This window comes from Oryzias latipes, chromosome 5 (genome assembly GCF_053564925.1).
Source record: "Oryzias latipes strain Hd-rR chromosome 5, Olatipes_Hd-rR_3.1".
Lineage (NCBI taxonomy): Eukaryota > Metazoa > Chordata > Actinopteri > Beloniformes > Adrianichthyidae > Oryzias > Oryzias latipes.
The window spans coordinates 11,640,672-11,665,272 of record NC_136241.1 but is presented as its reverse complement, the minus strand read 5'-3'; the positions used below and the strand labels follow the sequence as shown (position 1 = coordinate 11,665,272).

The following is a 24,601-nucleotide window of genomic DNA, read 5'->3' as shown; positions in this document are numbered from 1 at the left end:
GTTGGTCTTAACAGATCCAGTGATCCAGTCCATGCTGGGCAGCAGTAAAAGCAACATGTTTTTGAAGTAATTTTATGCTGACTGTTAAAATAAAATGTTGTTTCATCCCAAAGAAACACTAAAAGCAGAAAAATTAAATATAAGTTTTGAATAATTTCTTTCTTGTGCTGCAAAACAGGCACCTTAGAAATAAGTTATCAATCTTCCCCAATTGACAGACTTTCTTTAAATAAGCAAAAAAAGAAAATCTGCCAATTGGGTAAGAACAATGGTCTTACCAAGAATTCTTATTTTTAGAGTAAAAATTGTAGTCATTAAGACATGTTTTTTTCAAACTAAGACTATTTTACTCTTGAAAAACTTTCTTGATAAGATGGTTTCTTTTGCAAGACAGAAAATAAGACATTCTTTCTTGAAACAAGGCTCTTTACTTTAAGATTCTGTTTTTACAGTGTAGGGCATGGGAAATAATGAGACTTTGATTTGGCAAAAGGCAGATAGTTTACCTTGATAAACCAACTTAAAAATGTTCTACCTCTCATTGCTTTGTTATTTATTGAGTTACAGTTAAGCATCTTTGCAAAAATGATAAACACTACAAGAACATCAAAATCCTGTCAACAACCTGTCAACTTTTCGACAACATCAACCTCTCCGGTCGCTGTGTGCAGCTCAACTTCCATCTCCACAAACTCAGGAAAAAATAGAGCTGAAGTTTAGCTAGTTAAAGGCGCTAAAAAAAAACAAAGAAAGGTAACAGGTTAAAGAGGAATTCCCTGCAGCGGAAGGGAAAAATCCCCCATCAGTGAAGCAGCTGATCAGTTACAACAAGCTGCGTCACAGATACATATGGTACATTAAAGGTTTTTCTTCCTATTCATTCATTTGTTACTTAAAGTTTTTTTTGGTAGCTTCTCTTCTATAGTAGTTTGCACATTGACCCCCTCTTTTATTTTCGTTCCATAGATTTCCTTTACAAAGACGCTCCATGCTGCTGTGTTTAGTCTGCCTCTCCTCTCAGTGTGACTGTCTGTGAAGGCCAGACACAGTTTGAAGCCAGAGCAAACCAGAGCCTGCAGCCCTAAAAATAGATCCTCGTACAAAAACAGGACAGCGACCACTTTAAACGCTAAAAGCTCTGCTTCTTATCAATCTCTTCATTTTACATCACGTCTTTTTTTCTTCTCCTAATCTATTAATGTTTTTAGGCATAGACATGTAGGACCCAGTAAAATAAGAGCTATGGAATAATTGGTTATCCATTTAAAAAAAAAAGAAAAAAGCAGAAGACACATGCGTCCTTGGGGTCTCGCAGACTGCTTTTTCTATAACAAAATTAAATCTAACCACATCTGTTAATCTCTTTGTGAGATCAGTACATTTAGTATAATTGTTTAATTTATATTTGACTAAACGAGCCTCATTGCACTCCTTCTCTGAAGCAGGATTACATTTGATAATAAAATTACTCCACATAATCTTGTTAACAAATAAACAAAGACTCCAGTTTTTTCTAAGCCTAATAAGGCTTGAAACCCAATGTCAGTAGCTGCATTTCCATGACACATATGCGCTAAACTTTATCAAAATTCTAGAAATGTAGAAAACATACACTGTTTCCATTAAATCATGAATATGCGAAGAAACAGATATCAACTCACGTGATAAGTCATTCAAAAATGTAACGATACATTGATTTACAGCAGATAAATTCAAATTTCTGCCGCTGCACCAGTGCTCATCATCGTCTATCAAAGGAGACGTTGGCATCTTATTCAGACCGTGGAGCAGCAACTCCCTACACGTGGGAGTGGCTATGGATGAAGTGATTTTGGGAAATTGGGGTTGGTGATTTTACAGGGGAGCTGTGGATCAATTCTGCATGACATGCTCTACGTTTGATGAGCTGTGTGATGCTGTGGGAGCTCTTTTAGCGCCTGCTGCGCAGTGTACAAGGTTCCTACAAGAAACGCATCGCTATCTACAAGCTGGCTATCTGTGGTCATGTGACTCAAATGAATTAAAAGGTTTTTCCACTGCAGTTTTGCGAAATATTTCAATTTTAAAACGCCTGAAAAACTACTGTCCCCAAGTACAAATCCAAGCAAGCGCAGTTTGGATTCAATGGAAACTGACAGAAGAATTTGTTCAAGTCTTGAAACTTGCGTTTGGTCTGTATTTGGACTGCCGTCAAGCGGCCTTCCATGTTTCAAACCAAAGCTTGTAAACTAAACCATGAGATCTCTACAGTCATTGGCCAGGAATTAAGTAGGCAGGGCAAAGCAACTAGAGGCAGAAATTATGGAAGTCCTGTGCTTTGCAGTCCTTGTCAGGATAGTTCACTCAAACTTTCTATTTTGCTGACCAATTTAAACGCCGGTATCGTCAGGCTCAAGACTTGTTTCTTTTTGGTCTGGTGAAGTCATGCTGCAGGACAATTATTGGCAAGAAGACAGCTAAAAAGGTTTACTGCTAAGTGGCTATGACATACTGTTGGGAAAACAGTGAGAAGCAATGTGTATCACGTTAACAGTTGTTTTGATGAGCCTGCATTCATCCCGTCACATTTCAATGAGTGCATAACATGACACAGAAAAGTAGGAAAGAAGCGTTTTCAGCGGTGTTAAAATAAACGTTCTAACAAATAAACAGTTGGACTCTTTTTTTGTCCTGTCTGATAACATGACAATCATTGCTTTAAATTTGTCCGCGGCTCATTGGTTGCTTCATTCCTACTCTGTTTACATCAGCAATGGTGGCCGTTTTGGTCCAGTTGCTCCACTCCGGGAACAGATTTTATTCAGACTGAGGAATCTCAGAGCGTACCGAAGCTCAGTCCGAGTGGAAATGAACTGAGACCACCTCCAAAGGATGGTCCAAGAGCGCTTCCTGGTTCCAAACCAGGGTCCTCTTGGGTGTATTCAGACTGAAAATTTGTTCCGGATTGTGAGGGGAAACAAACTCTGGTTCACTTTAAGCGGACCAAATGTGTCCAGTCTGAATACTCCCTCAATTAAACTGAAAAAGAGTTTTTTTAGAATTGTGTAAATATTGCTGACCCATTTTAAGAGCTGCTGGATCTTTTTAATAGTTTGTCTTTTTCTCATAAATCTTCACTTAAGAGTCAAAGTAAAAGGAAGATCAGACAATCATAGAAACATCAAGTCACGAAGTGATCCACATATGAGCTCCCCAGTTCATGCAAATGCATGCGTTATCTGTGAAAACCAAGGCTTGTTAAACCCCATCAGCTTGATTTTAAGTTAAAATTAAAGAAACTCTCAAGTAAAGATTAGAATGTGCTTTATTTTAAAGATATTTCCTAAAACTGTACATTAAATATTAGTTGGTATTCGTAAAATACACATTTGTTAATAGCGGGTTATTTTAGATTGATTTCAAGATTAACCTAACAAGATATTTAAGACTTAGTTAACTTGCTTTCACTAAGTATTCAATTCTGAAATTACTCTTTTCTTCTTCTGTTAAAATTGAAATAATGCTGGAACCACTTATCCCTATTCCCCTTTAAGATCATTTTTACTTGTATTACTCTCCACCAGTAGCAGTAATGCTTTAGGAGATGTTAATGGGGATAGGAGAAAGTTCATACATTATTTAGTTTCGAACTAAAACGTTCAAAGCTTTAATTTACTGTGTTAGACGTTTTCAACATATCTAGACCATCCTGTTCTCAGCTTTCACTTTCTCCAGTTTTAGCTGTTTGCCTAAATACTTTTTATCCACCAGGACAATGTGGAGTCCTTTGGAAAATCAATGTGATTTTTCTTTATAAAAATGACAAAGAATTCCAGCTTCAGTATAATCTTTATCATCATTCAGGTTAAATTAAAAATATGAAATAATTGTAGCAATTGAACCATTTGATATTCGGTTGATTGCTCTTAAAATTCAAGTCCAAACAAAACAATCCACATATGAACACACTTTATTTGTGAAGCAAGTTCCTTCATGAATTATATCACATAATTTCTTGTCTGTTTGGACACAATATTGCATCTGAACCAGAAAGTAAATATGTCTTTTGGTTTCAATCGGAAAGCCACATTTATCACATTAATCTATACAGTTGTAGATTTTTTCAAAAATATTAATTTAACTTAAAAATACATGTATTAGCACAAACATGTGCAGCTCCATAAAAAGAAAGGAATTCAGAAGTATATGCAATTTGTAGTAGATATATTTATTAGAAAAAACCTTTTGATAGAGCTTCGACTTTATTCATTTTTAGAATTTTCTCAAGTTTTATTGGAAATTCTTACATCTTTGAGTGAGATATTATAGCCTATTCTACCCAAATGCTGCATGAAAACAATCCTTTGATATAGGAAAATATTTCAATGTCACATGTTAAAGATTTTCATAGTTGGTACAGTATCCATATTCAACAATTGAAATAAAGTTCTTAAGAAATTCAGATTGCATCTTGCTGCCACTAAAGAAAATATTTCAAAATGCTCACGGCAATGGAGGGTATCTTGTATTCTGGAGAGAAAAGAAGAAAAACAGCTCACTTACTCTTTTTAGGAGCACAAAGGTTTGGTTTCCACTCCAGATGAAAACCATAGGCCTGTCTAGTGTTGCTGCAGCCTGGAGGAAACATGCAGAATCAGAGACGCAGGCAGTGAAAATGCTCCATGCAGTGGAACAGGTAGCCCCTTCAGGTTGTGCAGATGAACAGAGCTGTATTGATCTGGAAAAAGAAGACAGAGGAGCAGAGAGGAGAAATGCTAGCCCTCTCTTTATGTTTGAAATAACTGGGAATGTCATCTTGTTCAATGACCCATTGGAAAATGCCACACACCCACACTATAGAAACTATTACTGTGTTAAATGCACCATCATATTATGGGTTTATTACATTTTTCCAGCTCTTTCTCATGAAAGAACACGTCCTTTCAGTTATACCTACTTATAAATTGTTTTATTTTTGTTGTCTGGGTGGACTATCTTAGAGTTAGAAACTGAGTTTTAACCTTTTTGAGACACATTGTTACGACGGAGTTATAGGTCCACAAAAAAAAAGTAGGTGAAATTAGGAGATTTAAATTCGTAAATTTACGAGAAAAAAAACTCGTAAATTTATGCGATTAAAGTGAAAGTGAGCATACAGAGCAGCAAGTGAACGCCGCGCAGCAGCAGAGCAGACTGAGTAAACGTAGTTGAAAAGGTGAGCTGAATGTTTATTGATAACATTCCAAATGTTTGGAAGCTCATTTGTTTGATTTACGGTTTATTATTTTATTCATTGATGATGTTTGCAGGATCTCTGCAGCCCGTTGATGAAGTCATCGGTATCCCTGCAGACATTCACTTCAATCCTTTCTTCCTCCATGAAACCAAGATCTCTGCTTTGCTAATGTATTTATTTCTGACAACCAGTACATTGAGGTGGAAAGTCTGAGTAGTTCCTGTTTCTGTGGAGGATGCTGCACTGTGATCTTACTGCCCACGCACGCTGCTCTTGTTTCAGAAAGAGAGGAAGTATTTAAACCAAAAATGAATTCAGCTGTGTGAGAAAGAACACAAAAACAGACTGTAATGTAGATGCAGATGATTGTTTTCAGCTCCTACTGCTAAATTGTCAACACTAATCAGTTGGAGTGTTTTGAATGCACAACATGTGTTTTATTACATTCTGTCAACCAGCCGTCTGCTGTCCCTTCAAAACATTCGGCTTTTTCTCTGTCGGCTCTGTCTCTGGATCTTGTTTCTGATGTACCCTCCCTTCTTCTGCTTTCTTTTCGGCCTGCTACCATCCAGACCGTTTCGATTTTGGAACAACGACTGACGCTGACGGAGGACAAGCTTAAAGAGTGTTTGGAGAATCAAGTGGAGATTGGGTTGCATCTCCAGAGAGAGGAGGCCAAATGATTAGACAAAACTCAAACTTTCATTTCTTTTCTTTTTTTTTTTTATGCAAATGTGATCCAAAAAGTCTTCAAGCCTTACCCCTGATTTACTCTGGTTATATTGCACAGAGAAATCAGAGATAAGAAAGTTGAATATTATTAGACGTTTTTCTGCAGGAATGCTTAGTGCGCAGTCTTTTCTGCTGACAGGGGACTAAACTGTCTGCATGCGTTTGTGTGTGGTGTCTGCATCTGCAAAATGATGCTGTCTGAACAGTACAAAGAAGGGACTTCAGTGCTTCACGTTCATAGATGAGCATCAAAAACTGTATTTTTAGAGTTTACATCCAACATTCTGCAACAACAAACTTTCATATTTAAGAAGTAAAATGTAAATGTACTGTATTGCTTTTATTATATTCCGCTTTTGACATTTTCCTAAAAACAATAAATTATTTTACTTATCACTTAAGTTCTTGCATCACCTATTTTATTTTACATATTTCTTTCATTGTTTTTAAAGAAGGACACACTTTAGGTCACTTGTATGAACTTTTATTCATGAAAGGTCATTGGTATTTAAGATTAAATTAGGATTTGTTTGTTTTAATTACGTTTATAAAGCACTACTCAAGATGCTTTACTGGATGGTATACTGTCAAACTGGGAGTGGAAATCTGTGTATTTACTTGTAAATCTAGCAGAATTATGCAAACACACAATTTCGTTGTGCCCACACACTGCTTCACACTTAACACAGTAAAGACCCATCAATCAAAAAACCTGTGGTTTTCTAGGAGATCGTTTCTGCAGAGCGGCAGGAGTTAATCAAAATTCCCCTCCAAGTTGTGGGTGGATCTGTTGGCCTGAAGTAAGTCTGTACTCATTTCCCATCATCCCTTTGTTTACAATCTCCCACTAGCTTACAGCCCCTCAATACCCCAACCTAACATTACCAGTACAACTAAAATGGTTAGCAATATTGGAGCTATCCGGCTGTACAGTTTTGAGCCAGATGCCAGCTCGGACGAGGAAAACAAAGACGGACATGGATCTATTTGTCTGCACGTGGATGCATCAGAAGTGGAGCAAGGCGATTGTGGCCCGCTGACTGTAGCACCTCCATTACTGCTACAGGCTTTTTCCAACTGTATTTTTTGTCTGTTCCTGATTCAGAACAATGGAATAAAGAAATACTCAGAATAGCAACCTTAATCTTATTTATCTTTACATGTGTCCCCCATCATGAGAAAAAAAATGTTACAAGAACATGTTAAAAACCCAATTTGCATTGGAATGGGTCTTTAAAGTTGAAGAAGGGTGTCTTTTATACAGATGATCCGTTCAAACAGGTGACATAATACAGGTAACAAGTGACGGATAGAAGAGCTTTTTAAAGAAGTAACAGGTCTGTGAGGGACAGAATTCTTGTTTGTTTGTTTGTAGGAGCTAAATATATATTTTTTGCACCAGTATACAAATAAATTCTTTAAAAATCATGTGCCTGATGTGATCATGTGATTCTTTTTTCCATTCAATTTCCGCTCCCATCCTTTTACAATGAACCCAATCTGACTTAATTCAACATTTGCATTTAAAATCTATCCTCAAACTAAATTTGGTGAAACGCAGAGAGCCATTAGGGAAATAGATAATTCTTTTTGTTTGGTGTCCACAAGAACCAGCAAGAGCTGCTCCACTAATAAAAGGAAGACAAGAAAAGCTGTGCGAATTTAAAGAATCATGCAGCACTAAAAGACAAAAGATTGGATGACAAAAGATGGGAGGTAAGAAGAGGTAAGAGCTCCCAAAAAGACAGTATCTGTGTCAAAATAGGAGGCTTCAACCGGTGAACTCACAATTTGTGTCGTGAAACTCTGTTACATTGACAAGATCAAAAGAAAGATGAAGGTGCTTAGATATAGCATGGTATGTTGACGGGTTTTTTCAACAGAACCAATCATCACAAGTTGCCAGAAAACCAGAAAATTCAATGAAATCCAATTCTGAAGAAAAAGTTTCATGTGAAATTTGTTTAATCAATTTGTCTTAGAGCTTGTGTGGTGTGTTGATCCTTCTTGTGCATCAATATGTCTATCATTCCTCTTTGAGAGCTCAAATGAGTGCATGCATGGTACATATGTATCTTTCAGGCACCAGGCTTGATTTAAGCAAGTTTTATTTTTATGAAAAATGTAAAGTCTTTGTAATTCTTGACAAGCTCGAAGAAATATTAAATCCACAATATGTTAATGTTTCCTATATCGTTAGCTATCTAAAAACTAGATGAATCTAGTTTGTTTATTTGTGAACAAATAAATAAAGTAAATCCTCAAAGTGTAACTCCACCAAATTATTGGTTGCATTGCCCTAATTTTCTGTTAGTTTATGCTTTCCATCCATCTGTCCAACTTCAAAATCCACTGAATCCTTTTTTGAGGTCACAGGGTTGCTGGAGCCTATCCCAGCTACTGTTGGGCAAAGGCGGGGTACTCCCTGGACAGGTCGCCAGTCTGTCACAGGGCCTGCTTTCAATAGTTTTTTTCCCCTGAATTCTTAAACTGGATTAGATTTCCTATTATCTCTAAAATTTGATCTAAGGGGGCAGTTTATTTTTCACAGTTTTGCCATAGGGATGATGTCATCAGTGACTTCCATGAGCCTCAGCAGTTACCTGAGAACTCATTGTCCTCGGTAGGGATGTTAAAGCCCTGAGCTGCTGTGATCCGCAGCTCATGGCGAGTAACTCTCCCCTCTTCTTTTGTCAGGTCTTGTTTGATGATTTATTTGAAAAGTGAGTTGGAGGAAGCGCAATATCCCTGCACTCCCGGTGTCCAAAAGTCTTTTGTTTCACCCCCAAGTTATGCTTGTAATTTGATGATGCTGGCTTAGGAGCTTTCAGTTTGGATGGGTTGCTGAAAAGGAGCCAGAGGCCGCTCTCCGACTCTCACTGTGATTTCCAAAGGTTCACATTTAAGTGATTTTTTTTTCCTTCTCTTTCTCTCAAGAAGTGGCAATATTATAATACTCGTCAGTGATGAGTCATTCCGACTCCTGGGGTCTCGGAGAAAGCCATGCGGTCGGTGTCTTTAGAAGGGGAAAATATTAATGACCGTTTCTTAAAGACCTGGTTGCGCCACTGCACTTACGGAAAAAGGGGAAAAACAAAGCCAGAACTCTGGAGCTGTACTCCTGGGCCCACTCTCTTCCTTCCTGTCTGGGGCCTACCGACACACTCGCACAACAGACACTCGAGCCAGAGAAAACAGTTCCCTTTACTATGGGCCTCAACCAGACAGCCTGCCGAGAGCTCTGGAGGAGAGGAGGGGCTAAAAGCCTGGGCTCTGTGTGCATGTGTGTTTGTGTACGCGCGTCTTTGTTAGGTCCAACGGGTTCTGTTCTAGAAGACAGAAGTTCCGTTTATAGCAATGTGAGCACACTTTCTACTGGTACTCCTCTTACTTAAGATGGGATGCAGTTACATCCAACGCTAATAGAGCTGTTCCACAAATCCGACTCTGTTTAGGGCTAAAAAGGGTTCAGTTCACTTTCAGTTTTTTCTGAAAAATGTTGGTTTAACCTTTTTAAGCAGCAGAAAACTCCTTGACGGTCTATGATCAGTCATTTAAGTGTATCATAGAGGTGTTGTGTCATGAAGCAGCAGCCAACTTTTGATTTAACAAATTAAGGTGACAATAAAAGTACTGTTGGGTTGAAAAAAATGTAAAAGGGAGAAGTGGTTTAACAGATGGTGACAACAATTAGCAGTTCAGTTTTTATTAAGGTCCTCTCAAACGCCACATTTCATTTCCTCTTTGATGCTGCTGCTTTTTGGTTGATGTTAAAGTTAGATGCACATACAGATAAAGTTGTTGAACCAAATGTTTAAAAAAGGAGAAAAAAAGGAAAGTTGAAAAGCTGGTGTGCGTAGTAAGCTGTGTGTGTTTGTGTATGTGTGTGTGTGCGTGTGTGTGTGTGGGAGGGGGGTTGGTGAACATCTGGTTATGTTTTTCCTGGTGGGCTGTGGTTTTGGCTGCTGTTTGCATCTGTGTCAGTGTGTGTTTTAGTGCCTCTCTAGTTCATTATGTCAGCTCTATTACTCTTCATTTAGCATTTTCCTAAATGTTACATTATATGCTGACAGTTTTGTGTAATCTACGTGACGTGGATGCATTCTGGCTGCCAAACTTATGTTTCCTGCTGCAGCAGAGGGAAGTCAGTCAAGGATTTACCCTCAAAACTACAATCTCAGTGCATTCTTGGAACGACCAGTTAGAATATCTTTGTTGGGTCAAGTAGCACTTGTGCTGAAAGAAATCACAACAAAACTAAAATCCACGCAATCATTTTGGCTTTCTTCTTGACTTGCATGTTCCATTTTCTTTAATATAACAGGTTTTTAAACGTTTATTTTTATTTTCCCAAATATATTTGTGGGTACTTTTCAATGTATGCTCTCTTAAGAACTGTCATAATTTTTTTATTGACAAGTTTATATACCAGGTCTTAACATTATGTGACCCAACAAACAAGAATGGTTGTGAAATTGTGTGTAAAACCACCCCCATCGATCAAAAGAACGGTTTATTTTCTTAAAATTCTTTAGGCTGTCAGTTTATTGTGTCAAATCCTTCCAATTTGCCTGCAATGATTGGTTTGCTGCTCTTTTATGTTTGTTACTGTAACTCGTCTTTTTACCCGACGTTGATTGAGCTATAGCAAAGCCTCAATTCTTCTCTTTGTCATCAGTTTTGTTGTGGTTTGTTGGTGGAATTCTTGCGCCATTGCGTGACCCAATTTTTGCCAAAGCATAATCTCTATTTGCAGATGACCTCGTATTTGATTTTAGTGAAAGACTTTGTGGTTGACTCAACATGCAGGATGCCCTGGTAGACAAGCATAGGAACTTATGACTCGTCTGAGAGCTTGCTGTCATCTTGTTTTTAGACATTTTTCCTTTGATAAACTCTGATAAATACGGAGCCCATGACCTGACATGGGTTAAAAAATATAACTAAATTTTTCCCACGAATTAGGATTTTGTTACCGCGTAAAAGTATTTTGTTCCCCTCGAAGTAATAATTTGTTCCTATGAAATAGTAATTCGTTCCAACCGAAAGATTAAATCATTCCCACAAAATATTGATTTGTTTAAACAAAGAAATATTTAAAATGAATAATCCTAAAGGCAGACTTTTTTTCTCTTGCATGAACTAGAAGCAGTTACTTGTCAGGCAGTCTCTTTTCTTCCTGATTATGTGGAAAATGAAGCAAATCTCATTTTTTAGATTTGCCAAGTTTTGCTTTGCAAAATGTGTAATTACACTGTTTCCATTAAATCATTTATGCAAATAAACACAAACCAACTCACATGATAAGTTATTTCAAAAACACGGATGTGACCAATTCTTGGGTTTACAGCAGATACCTTCAAATTTCTGTCTGCATATTTTTCATTACATCGCATGAAAGACACAGAGGATGTTTAGAGATCAGATTTATTTATTTGTAAAAAGCTCTATTCACGTCTCCATGTCTGGTCCATACGATCAGACATGGTCCATACGATCATTTAAAGTCTCTTCCGGCATAGTGAGCTCTACTCCCGCTGCAACGGCCGCTTTCCGCCCCTGCTTCCGTGTCTCTGTGACTCGCATTAGTTCAAATGGTAAAAAACAAAAACAAGAATCAAACTAGAGGACCTTTTTTTTTTTGTCTTGATAAAAATACGAAAAATATCATAAGATGTAGGAGGCCCAACAGGTGGCCTGTCCATCCCATAGTGGCTCTCTCTCTGCTGTCCAGCTAGTCGCCCGGCACAGCGATCACCTCGCAATAGTCAATGGAAGCATCAACGATGCTGTGGCAAAATATACTTTATTTATAATATTGCTTTAAACCACTTATCTTATTTACGGTAAATATGTAACAGGAAGAATTTAAGTTTATTTCCGGTTGAAAAACCGGGTGTGTAAAATGTCACTTTGAGGGAACAAATTACTATTTCGTGGGAACGAATTGGTAGCTTTTATTTTTTATCCATGTCAGGTCACGGGCTCCATAGATAAAAACACCACTTTTAAAAAAAACTCAAATGCAGGAAAAAAAAAAAAAACTCAAATGCTCACCTGGGTCTGTTCTTTTTAGCTTAAGGTGAAGGTACAATTCGCCAAAAAATGTTGTATGCTTCAGACTAATTTCAAAGTAGATTGTTGCCCCCTGACTCACGAGATTTATGGGCAGTGATCTCTTTCATTTGTGTAAAATGTGACAAGCTAACTATAGCAACTTTAATTTTCTGAAAAATTTGTTAATATCAAATAATAAGACATTTCTCTTCTACATTTCTTGTATTTAAAAGAGATTAAAGACCGTTTATGATGATTATATTGTATTTGTATGGTCAATAGAGAAAAATAGATAAGCAATCATGATTGTTTTTATAACAAATCAATAAAACTAAAAAATATTACAGAATTTGAAATGCAAACCTACTTTCATATACAGTATATATTTTTCAGAAAACATTATATTGAAAGATAGTTAAACAACTATCTTTATTCCTTTCAAACCTTAAAATATATTTTGTTGTAAAGTTAACATGAAGTTAAATCTGTTTGAAGCTCCTGATCCAACACTGACATTCTGTTTTTTCAATTAATGTGAAACATTAGCACAAGGCCACTCCTAAAATTCACTCAAATATTTGTAGTGCCACCTTTTTCTATATTTTTTCTCTTTTTTATTATTAGATAGCTTGGTATCTATCTGTGAAAACAATTGAGGCCATACAATATTTTTTGCAGCTGTGCAAATTCACTAAAGCTCCTCAATGGGATTTATCTTAGTCTCCCTTCTTCTTCAACACCTACTCACCTGCCCCTTAACTTCTTCCTTCACAGTCTCCTGTATCTCCTCCCTCTGAGACAGAGGATTGCTTGAAATATTTGGCATTGTGGTCCTTGATCCCACGCTTTGATTTCGGCTCAAAGGACATATATTCCATTCAGTTTCAAAGAGTTACCTTGTGTTCTCCCCTTCAGTTTATTAACTTGTTTGTAAATTGCTAGTAAAGTTTTCTAATAAAGTTGTAAAGTTATCTATTATCCATATCTCGAATTATCCTCTGCTGCTGTTTCATTTAGAAAATGATTTTACTGTTTGACACAAAGAATGTGTGTTGATGTGTGTCATTATCTGTATGTTCCAGGTTTAAAATGACCGATGCCCTGACAGGAAAAAAAAATCCTCCAAAACATAAGACCAGCTCGCGCATGACTCAAGTTGTGTAAATGTATGCCAAGTGTTTGAAATAATGACCTACTTTACAGCAAATCCGCCCATTACACAAACCTGGTGATAAGTCAGAGAGCACCCATCCCTTCTCAAAAGGAAGCCTTACTCTAATCTTCAAACCTTTGTTTAAAGCAGCTTGCCAAGGTAATCACATCTACACAGTTGATGAGTGAAAGTTTGATGAAATGTTTGTAGCAGTGTTGTTAAATGACGTAATATCTGTAACAAAATGGAGAACAAAAGTCCTTTGTTCTTATTGTAGCGGCACAAATATTACTTCATATGGTAGAACGTGTCGACTCAGATCCATTCCAGTTTTTTGAAACAGACTAGCGACAATTTCCCCAAGTATTTCCCAACTACTCCTTTTAAACATAGGATTTAGTTCTTTAGGCAACGGTGGACCACTTTGTTCTCGACTTGGCAAAGATTTGTGTGTGCTCATTATTTTATGCTTATTTTTTACTTAATTGTTTTTGAAAGTCTTTTGTGGCTATTAAAAATGTTCAAAAGAAAGAAAATGAATCTAACAAATAACGTCAAACGCAAAGGAGGCATTTTAAACTTCAGCATGAAGCAAAGATCACTTTTTTCTGTCTCTTTGGATAGTATCATGAAAAACTAAAAGTTAAATATTAATAATAATAACCCAGTAAGGATGTCACACCCATTAAAGAATCATGCAAAATGTTGTCTCTGAGTAACTATTAGGAATTTCCGAACCAACACGAGCTCTCTAGGCATTGTTTGTCATATCAATAACAGATAAATTCAAGCTGACCTGAGCTGGTTTCTATGTTAAAAACTGTTGACTAAGTTACTTATTAATGCCTTAAGACCGTGTCACACAGCCACTACCTATATTTTGCACATTTTCCACGTATGACATTCCAGTCTTTCATGATCCATCCTTGATATATGTAATTCTTTTCGGTCTGTTGAGAATTATGCAGTTTATGTGTAATTTACAAAGCGTGATTTTTGTGAAATGCATACGCAAATTTGTAGTTTTCGACAATCATTCCACGTATGTCCACGTATGTTTAAAGGACTTTTCACACGTGCACCACTGTTGTATAACTTTTGTATCACGTATAAAGAGCACATATCATGTTAAAATTACGTAAATGAGGCAGGAATCACTAATGAATTGCTAATAAATAATCGCACACATTGCTTTACGTGTTCTTTGTGTGTTTTTTTTCTCACTTCTGTGGTTTTAGCATGGTTCATTCGTAATACATCTGTGAAAACTTCCAAAGGTGGTTGACCTATACTAGTGCTGTGGGTTTTTGGGTTGTCTTGACCCATAGGGGGTTGTGGAGAGGGGCAGCTGCCTTTTAAGGGGAGCACAGGCGTGTCTTGCAGTTCCTTTCAGGCTTGTACGAGGTTATGACATACGAGTGATGCTGTTGAACTGTGCCGCTACGCCACACTTCAGTTGTTGGAAAGGTGTGTGCTCTGGCTCCTTACTATCCGCACAGAAATGCTGCATGCATGGGGTGTGCGAGGAATAAATGAAATGCTCCCTCTGATTGTCTCATTTGTAACCACCAGGCTGAGGGAAGTGGACGTGCAAAGGACGCACAAGGACCACGCACGAAACACTTGAACAGTGCGCATGGTTTAAAAAAATGACCAATCTGTACGACATTCCTTTGTTTCACCTACTTCACCCTTACTTACCCTTGCATGTTGTGTAAGTGTTTTCTACAGCTGTAGCCAACAGTATGCCAATAAAAAAAAATGTAATTTCCGCCCTATGGGCTCACTGTACGACCTATGAATTTGCTATTTCCTGCGGGCCACCTGTGTGTCCTGTACAGATTTGACCATTATGTGCCCATAGACAGCACACAACCACCCATAAGAGAAATTGTTAATAAAGCATTGCTTTCACATCCGTTCTGATCTGAATTGATTATATTAAACATACTTTCTGTGTTTATGTTTAGTATTGTTTTTTACTGTGTCAGCCTTATTGCTATGTATAGTTGCACTGTAGTTTTAGTAAGTGACCTGCTCGATCTGGTGGAAGTCATTGGCTTTTAGTCATAAAGAGACACACCTTCTTAAATGTTACTGGTCTTTAGATGAAGAAGTGCTTCCTGTTGTAGAAATCTAGGTTATGTGTGCTTTCTATCTCTTGGCACAAAAGACAAAAACAGACATGTTACAAAGTTTTGTTATTATTGTTTTAGTATGCTTTAACAAAAATCATAAACCACCGGCAATTTTTTACCCAAAGAAACCTTTGATTCATCACATCCTTTTACAACTTAGTTTAGGATCAGTTGTTAAAGTTACTGAGTCATGATTACATTTTTATCCCCTCTCAGATTGTTGATGGGCCTTTTGGTTCTGAATGAGCTGATCTGAAAACATGGAGAGGTGTAACAGAGACACGGCAGATCATTAGCACGTTGTTTGGCCGCCTTTAACCATCTGTCTTTATGGCCCTGCCTGTGAGCTGTAACAGTTACATAATGGGGTGAGGTTTTCAAGTGTGTGTATATGTGTGTGTGTGCGACAGAGAGAGCGAGAAAGAGAAAGATATGAGGAGGTAAGGACTTGAGTTAACATGCAATGACTCACCTTAGTGACTTTGTAGATACAGTGTGTTTGTTCTGCGTGACAGTTAAACACGCTGGACAAGGTCACGAGTGTTTGAAACAAAAGAGCTCCCATTGTGACCAGGAAAGTTACGACAGTTGTATGTTCGTTTTTTTTTTTTATGTAGCTGTTTATACATGCAAACCTGCTAAACAAAAAAGTCAAACGTGTTAGTGCTTAAATAGGAAGAGATGTGAGAGCAAATGAACCCGTTTGGTGGGTGGACTTTAGTTTGTAAGTCAATTGTCTCTAAGTTATTATTAGGTATTAGGTTGTTCAAGTAGTCAGTGTTTTTGTAAAGCAGGTCTTCTTTAAACACTTAAAAAGACATTACTTCAAGTTTTAAATGGTGTAACATGAAAATCAGGTCCTTTTTTTTTTACACATTGAAAATTCAATAGTTAAATATAGCCCAAGATGTTTTTTTTAAACTAGTTCTGAGGTTTAAAAGGGACTAACTTTTTAACTAACTTTAATTCAGGAAAAAAAAACAACTGAGGAAAACCACATCAATTGGGTTAAAATGAAACCATTATAACCCCAAAATGTTAGTATTGCTCCAAAAAACGCAAAAAATGAAAACCTAAGAATTGGGTTGAAGAAAAAACAGTGTGGGTTCCTTTTTTTTTAACCCCTCGACACCTATTGATCAAAATACATATCAAACCACTTATGCTACAAAATTACCATAATTAACTTCAAAGCCAAAATATAAGTATTTTTTTCATAGCAGGAAATAAATTCAGGCATCAAGGGGTGGATGTGCTGTTGACTCACATAAAAAGCAAAGGAAATGCGAGTGTTGGATATTTTATGTTAGTCTGAAATGTAAAGAACGTAAACACACCTATGCTCCTCACTTAATGTTTAATTTAGTTTAAATCTCTGGTTCTGTCTGGGTTTGTATGGTTCAGAAATACATCTTTTTCCCTGCATATTTCAATTCCATCTTTAGATATATAATTTTAGTGCAAAAAAATCTAAATTTTGTGCTTTTTTAATCTTTTCTTTCAATAAAATGAAAATTTTCTAATTCTCTTAATGTATTCATTTTGGGGAATAAATTCATGTTCGGTTTACATCCTAAGTTTAGCTAAAAAAAAACAGGACTGCATTTCTGACTGCAAGAGCCTTTACGAAGCAAAAATAAACAAACAAAAGAAAACATAGAAAATAATAGTTTCCTATGAAGTCTGAGCTAAGAAAACCCTTCCCCTCCCAAAATCATCACATAGTGAGCCTTTCCTTGTGTTTCAGGTTTTGCAAGGTCATGTGAAACATTCTTGGTTTGTTCTTTCCATTCAAAGAACCTGTACGTCACACAGACAGGGATGTGCGCTTCAATGTTTGGTTTTACCAGTAGTTGTGGAAATAGATGACACATTTTGAAGATGAATAAAATTTGAAGATGATTATGGTCTATCGTGTGACTTTGGAGTAGATGAGATAAAATTAATCATGATGTTGTTGGCACAAGAATACTGTGATTGTGAAACAGGAAATGTGAGTGTAGGCATTACATCTCCTGTGTCCTTTAAAATAAACGAAACAGGCAATTTCCCAATCGCAATCTAAATCTTTCAACACTTCTGCTCCTTCTGTCGATCACAGAGATGTCCAGATCACTGCAAACAGATGTGCTGCTCTGTGTGACTCATCCTCGTTTCCTTCCAGATCGGAAGTGAGTCACTTATTTGAAACGGGCAAAACTTAGTTGGAGATTTTCATTCATAAATCTGAACACTCTCTGGTTGTGCTGTATAATTATACCCAATGACAGTTGTCATTTTGATATGTTGTCAAATATTGTTTCATGACTTGCTCAGAGTGGGAGATTAGTGTTTGAAGTGAATCTGAAGCAAAACTGAACAGAAAAAGACCAATTCCATAGACTTCTATTGAGAAATAAACAGTCATTCTATTTGTCAGAATAGCCATTCTAGCTCTGATACCTTTTTAACATGTTCTTGCTAATCTTATAATGACATTTTTTTTCATTACTGCAAGTTATTCAGTTCATAAACTGACCATTCAGAAGCCTAAGTAGGCGGTCTCACACTGAACGTTTGAAGCGTTTGATTGACAGATTGTCTCCAGTCTGCTTTCAGTGGTCGGAGTGTTGACTTCTAACAAGCTCACTCCTGATTGGTGCGAGTGGATGCCATAGAAGCATCGACTCAGACTGATTCGGACCAATCACTGCATACTGAGTTCATCTGGTTCCAACATGGCAGCATCCATATCACCAAAAAAAAAGGCAACTGAATTGACTTAATTTCATTGGTTCCAGAAGTACCTCATTTTCTACGGATGACATCACACTTGCTCCGTCCAGTTGTCTTATAATGCCAACGGGGGAAGTTAACTACTGGTGGAACAGTGGTGATGAGGTACGCAACAGAGTGGGTGACAGGAATGGGAACCTTATAAGCAAAAAGAATTATATTAAGTATTCTAGAAATGATAATAAGAATTCATCTCTGAAGACAAATTTGTTTGTAATAGAAAGTCCCCCCCCCAAAAAAACATAAACGAGACAGCACTTCTATAAATCTATTTTGCACTTTGAGTAGTACATTTGACTTGTAAGTACTTTTAATCATAGGATTCTACTATCTTTAGAGGGTGATACAACTTTTGTTCTATTCTTTTTTGCGTTTTTACTTTCATGTCATACTCAAATACTTTGCCAAGTTGGAAGGTACCATCTTCTTAGAGAGCAGGATACATTCTCTAGGAACACCTTGAATGTCGGGAAACAAGAACCGTAAAGTTTAAGCGGGGATTTGTGTGTATGCGTTGGTTTGTGTTTTATTTGCGAGTGAGTACGTGTTTTTGTGTGTAAGTGACTGGGGGAAATAAAGGATCATTGTCTGCAGCTGGTGCGCCCACCACTCCTCGTCCCTGCAGCTGTGAGGAAATCAAACGCTCCTCTTTTCCTCCACTCTGCCCCTGTCACAACATGCGGATTCCTTATGAGGTCATTTGTGATGAAATGCTGTGATGGTTTGTTTAGTGCCAGAGGTACAGCGACAAAATGTCGGAGAAATGAAAATCGTTCCAACACCAAAATGAAAACCATTTTATAGGATTATTGAGCCGTGAGGAATGATTGATAGAACTAATAATGCAAACTTTAAATGTCACCTGCCTAAAACAGTAAATATGTCAATGTACTGTGATTAGCGGGTCAGAAAGACAGAAGATGACATTTAAGTTATGTAACGCAGAGTGAACAGGCTTTTTTTTTCTCCTGAATAAACCCTGGGGTTGGGTGGTGGGGGGTATCAACATGGCATTAAACAATTTAACTTCCAGGCATTTTTTGCATGTTGTAGCATTAACAAATCTCAATATCTTTGGAAAAATAACCCCGAATAATCTATTCTGTTATAAATCTGTACAAGTTTGTCAACAAATATCCAAAGCTGGGCAATTTTACTTCTACTATGGGTCTGATTTAAAAACTAAAGTAAGTGGAGCCAGGTCAGTTCACCAAACAGCCACTAGGTGGCTTGTCACAAGTCGGTTCTCACTTACTCCACAATAGTTCAACTTCATGAAAGAATGAAAGCTACCTTTAGATGACGCCTTTGTTCACCTGCGTTGTTGGGTGTACCATAAACTGCAGCTTCTTGGGGTGTTTTTATCTACTTCAATTCATTTTGATGGAACACTGATTGTTTGTTTGAATTCATTCACGACTCCTTACACTCCATCTAGTGCAGGACAATCAAGTGTCTTGGATTTTTAACACACTTCTTGTCTTTTTTCAAATGTTGAATATGACGTTGCCCAAGTGCTGAAGAAGAAACCTAATAAATATGAGCATTTCACGGACTATTTATGAACTGACTGTGTTCAGATGAAAAAACCTAAAGGCATTTTATTCAAATGGAAAATTGTTCAAACTCAAGGTATTGTGGTCTATATTTGCCAATTTACTGAGCATTGATGGATGCACGGTTTTAAAAAGACCTCCAGCAAATTTCTAGGGTGCTTGATTTTGACATAGACAGCACTACGTAATGGCAAATGCCTTATGTAGTGCACTAAGCAATGTGTTGTAAGGGAATACAACCTACAACCTTTCCATAAAAAAGTTATGTCATAGCCGTGTGATTGGCAGGTGACTGTCAAATCCTTTGTTCTAAAACAGTCTAGATTGTTTTATTTTTTATTATCATTTTTAAACTGTCAGGATTCTTTTTTTCCTACCTGTTTTGCCCTTTTTAGAAAGGTCAGGATGCAGACGCAACAACAACTGAAGAGCTGGCTTCACATACAAGACGTACTTCCCACACAAGAGATCCCAGTTAAAATCCACTTCTTTACCTACACTGTCAACTTGAAGACTTTAAATAAAACCCTAATACAATAGTTTTCATGCTAATTTCTCCAACAGGCTGTAGCGTAAAATAAATAAAAAAAACTTAAACGTTGTATTTTTTTTTTTAAATCCCTCTGAGATGCTTAAAGGCAGATGCTGATGCTACAAAAGCAGGATTTGAATCTTCTCCTCAAAATCCGACTGGAATATTCTCCAGTTATGCGTTTGTGGGTGTAATGCGGAGGTGGATGTTGTGGGTGGATTGACTGAGGGTGTTGAGAAGACCTGAAAAAAGCCGATAATGGGCCAGAGTCACAACACAAATATGAAAACCCTAATTATACTCCTGTATTTCACAAAAAAACAAGCAGTGCACTGTGGACTGTAGATAAATTCAGCAGTTTCACAGTAGAGAACACACTAACATTTCTGATGCTCTATGGAATATTAGCTAAAATCTAAATAAACTGTTCTGAAAACAATGAAAACCTTTGATAGTCAAACAATATTTTAGCTGACTTCATTGTAAAAAAGTATGCCAGTTATTTTCTAGCAAGCTATTTAGTAAAAATCCGGACAATTTTACTTTAAATTTTGTCAACAAATCATCAGATGGACTTTTGGGACAAATTAAATTAGTCTGGAATTAAACTGTTTTGGAAGCAAGTAGAGTTTTCTCTCTTTTTTCTTCCAGATTGTAACAGTTATGTCATCCATACGTCTGACATACATGTGTCAGCTCATGCAGCTTTCACAGATCCTTTTATACTAAAAGAAAAGCGTGCTCATTTTAAACATGCTAATTGGCTGTTTGTACGCAAAATTAATTTATGTTTGTAAGTGTGGAAGCTGCTCATTTTTTTATTTGAAAACATGACAGTACAGTAATTTAAGAGTATGAACAATACGTGGTCCATGTCTGTATGTGTGGTAGTGCATCGTCCAGATGTAAAGCGTGGGGAGGGAATGTTGGGCATTTGGCAAAATCCTTTTTTAACATTCATATATTATAGATAGTACAATGATGGATTGCATCCTTAAATATATCCTTATACAACCTTAAAACTTTAGGAATTTTAATGTGATTCATAATCGGTCAGCCACCTTTTGTGCTTAACCATTATTTGAAACCTTTATATTAAATGAAGACACGAATTTGACTGATTTTTGAACATTTTAAATATTGGCATTTACCTCTTGCACAGCCTTGTAGCCATTGCTGGAACTTTTGTGCTTCATTAATGACTATGAGAATATATGATTACATAAGGAGTAAATATTAGCATAAACTGGAATAACTTAAAAACGCTTTTAAGTTCAGTTTAATATGAAAACATGATGTATTACACTCATGTTAGTGTATTTGAAGAGCTTTTTATGTTGGTAATTACAATTTACAACACATACACGTGCATCATTAAACAGCCACCATTTTTGTAAATCAAATATTTAAAAAAAAACACACATAAATTAACTGCCCGGAAGAATGTGATACCAATAATTCTCACAATTTTCTGAAGATCTGAATTTTAGTTTTTTTAGGAAACCTATAATGAACAAAGTTAAAAGAGTTAAGAAACTATCTAAAAATATAATTTAACACTGAAAGCTTAGTGCAAATGTGCAGCATAGCAGTCACATGCAGCAGTAGGTTTTATGATGCAGTGCGGTCGGCTGATTATGCCTGTTGTAGATAAGCCACAGTCTTAGACTCTGCTTTATCTGCTTTTTCCGAACACCTCCAGCACCACAGCCATGCCACAAATGCTGTAAAGCTCCCTTTGTGGTGTCTGAGGTTTTTTTTAATATCTGTACCTTTATAAATATTGACAACAGAAGGGAAAATCTTTGAAATAAAAAAAAGCCAATTTCTTTTTTCATAAAAAAGACTTATGAATACTCCAAATGACGACAAATAGCATGCTTTTAAATATTAAGGATTATCCAAACGCGTTTTTTGTATGTGAGATTGTTGTAATGGCACATTGGCTGTGATTCAGAAGAGTCCATGAATGAACGGATTCTGTCATGAGAGCAGCGTGAGCTGCTGTGAATCCTCGGCGGCGCTGCGCCTTTAAATCCGCGCGCTCCTCCCTCTCCTCACTGACAGGCCAGCAGAGCCTCTTTAATGCTTCCAGTGGGAATGACAAACCAGAGGCGCTCCTCGGGCTATCACGGCGAATAATGACAGCAATCATGGGCTCATCCTAAAGGCATATTCGGCGGCACTAACGGGACCTGCGGGGACTGGGAGAGCCCGCGGACGCGCAAAAGTGGGCTGAGGGCTCGCCAGGTGAAGCTCGATGGACTGGATTGAATCGTCCTCTGCTGTCGGACTGAGCCAGGGAGCGAAAGAAAGCTCTGCATGTTCAAGTTTCCTTCTCCGAGCTGAGGGCCATCGGTGTGTGCGTGTTGGATGTGCGTGCGCGCCCGTGGAGGCGTGTGTTGGGTGCGCTGCGCCCGCAGGAGCCGCAGCAGCAGGAGCGGCGGGAAGCGAAGTTTAGCGCCGTGATTTTTGGCTTGTTTTCTGGTCTCCTTTGTGTTGCCCTCATGTCACAGCGGGGAACGGGCGGATTAACGTTTCCCCGATGAAAATTAATCAACTAGCCAGCAGCTCCGTGGTCGTGACTATCATGATGATGTCGAGTAAGAACGTGGAGTGGCTGCAGGACGAGCTGGAGTCCGGGGCCGGCTCGCTGCTGCTGCTGGACTGCAGGGCGCACGAGCTGTACGAGTCCTCGCACATCGAGTCGGCCATCAACCTAGCCATCCCGGGCCTCATGCTCCGGAGGCTGAAGAAGGGCAACCTCCCCATCCGCTCCATCATCCCCAACAACGAGGACAAGGAGAAATTCGTCAAGCGGTGCAAGACGGACGTGGTGGTTCTGTATGACGAGGCGACGTCGGAGCGGCAGGAGTCCGGGCTGGGGAGCTCCGTGATGGGGCTACTTCTGCAGAAACTGCGGGACGACGGGTGCAAGGCTTTCTATCTGGAGGGTAAGATCAGAGTACCATCCTATTTTTGAAGATTGGTGCTAAGATTTATTTATTTATTTAAGTTTTATTGACATAAATTTCTCGTTGAAGGCTTTTTATCTGTCTTGTTTTGTGATTTTTGCGGTATATAAATCTCCCGCCAATACTCTCAAAGATTTTTCCCCCCAGTCAAATACCTTTTTGTGACATATTTCAGAGCGATAACTTTCAGTTTGAAGTCCAATCCTAATAGATTTGGTCCCCAAAAGCCCCAGAAATGGCCCCGCCATGTTGTTCTCCTTCAGGAAAAGCCTTTTTTTTCATGAATGAACAGAGAATCGAGGACACGACGACGCGCTCTGAGTAAACCCGCTAACAAAAAGCTCGCCTGTGCCCTCAGACCAGAAGTGGAGGACCGGGGCTGGCGGCACATGTGAGTGGATTTGACCCACGGTTGACACAAACGCACCGCGGGACGCGCGAAGGCGAGCTGCCATTCACAAAAAGTCCACTGAGCTGGAGCGCAGCTGACTGTCCCGATCCTCTGCAGGGCTCAGCTTTTCTCAATGGAGCTCGCGTCCAGCCTGTTCAGCCTCAAATGTTAGCTTTCTGTGCGTAAAGAGGGCACGAGCTGAACATTAATTGTTCAATGGAAACACGTTTTATTCACCAGGCCACTTTACTTTAATTTGATGTCAATATGAAGTGTTTTTCTTTGGATAAAATCATTTTATATAACATATTTTTGGCATTTTGTCCTCTGTTCCTTTTTCTAAAGTTCTTAACTGTTAAATAAGTGAACGTTTGTCATCATAAATCTGTGTTTTTGCTATCCTAATGTGACTTTTTTTCTTCTTCTTTTTTTTGGTTTCTGTCCCATCACTCTCAGGAGGCTTCAGCAAGTTCCAGTCAGAGTACCCTGAACACTGCGAGACCAATCTGGACTGCTCCTGCCCCAGCAGCTCCCCCCCGGCCTCTGTCCTAGGTTTGGGAGGGCTCCGCATCAGCTCCGACTGTTCAGACGGCGAGTCGGACCGCGAGCCGGGCAGCGCCACAGAATCCGAGGGAAGCCCTCTCCCCAGCAACCAGCCGGCGTTCCCTGTCCAAATCTTGCCGTACCTTTATCTGGGCTGTGCCAAAGACTCTGCAAACCTGGACGTGCTCAGCAAGTACAACATCAAGTACATTCTTAACGTGACGCCCAACCTGCCCAACATGTTCGAGCATGAGGGGGATTTCAAGTACAAACAGATCCCCATCTCCGATCACTGGAGCCAAAACCTGTCACAATTTTTCCCAGAGGCCATTTCCTTTATCGGTAAGTTTTTGTCACAAATATTTCAATAATTCTCAATAGAGACAGGAGTAGTATGAATAGTCTGTTCATTCATAATCTTCAGAATGAATCGGAAGTCACCCAAGGTCTTCATTTCATGTCTTAAATGCAGTCTTTTATTCTCTACAAGAAACCACTCAACACTTCCTGAAGCCTATGTTTATTATAAGCTTT

General features: G+C 38.2%; 2 protein-coding genes across 7 annotated transcripts in view; both read left to right on the top strand.

Moving 5' to 3' along the window:
* poc1a (POC1 centriolar protein A) overlaps positions 1-20,165 on the top strand; it is a 50,384-nt gene extending 30,219 nt beyond the window's left edge. For 2 of the 4 annotated variants that reach the window (XM_011474854.4, XM_011474855.4), the window contains exon 11: positions 5,788-6,348. In XM_011474854.4, coding sequence (XP_011473156.1) covers positions 5,788-5,898 — 111 coding nt within the window. In that variant the 3' untranslated portion in view covers positions 5,899-6,348. Of the gene's footprint in view, positions 1-5,288; positions 5,410-5,787; positions 6,349-20,021 lie in introns of those variants that run through there. The other 2 variants (XM_020703157.3, XM_078947085.1) reach the window with 2 other exon arrangements.
* A 2,051-nt stretch (positions 20,166-22,216) lies between these two features.
* dusp7 (dual specificity phosphatase 7) overlaps positions 22,217-24,601 on the top strand; it is a 77,178-nt gene continuing 74,793 nt past the window's right edge. For 2 of the 3 annotated variants that reach the window (XR_013655953.1, XM_078947087.1), the window contains exons 1-2: positions 22,218-23,112; positions 23,981-24,409. Coding sequence is in view for 2 of the 3 variants with exons in the window: in XM_078947087.1 (XP_078803213.1) it covers positions 22,704-23,112; positions 23,981-24,409 (838 nt within the window). In the remaining variant the exon portion in view is untranslated. Of the gene's footprint in view, positions 23,113-23,980; positions 24,410-24,601 lie in introns of all 3 variants that reach the window. The other variant, XM_023954882.2, reaches the window with a different exon arrangement.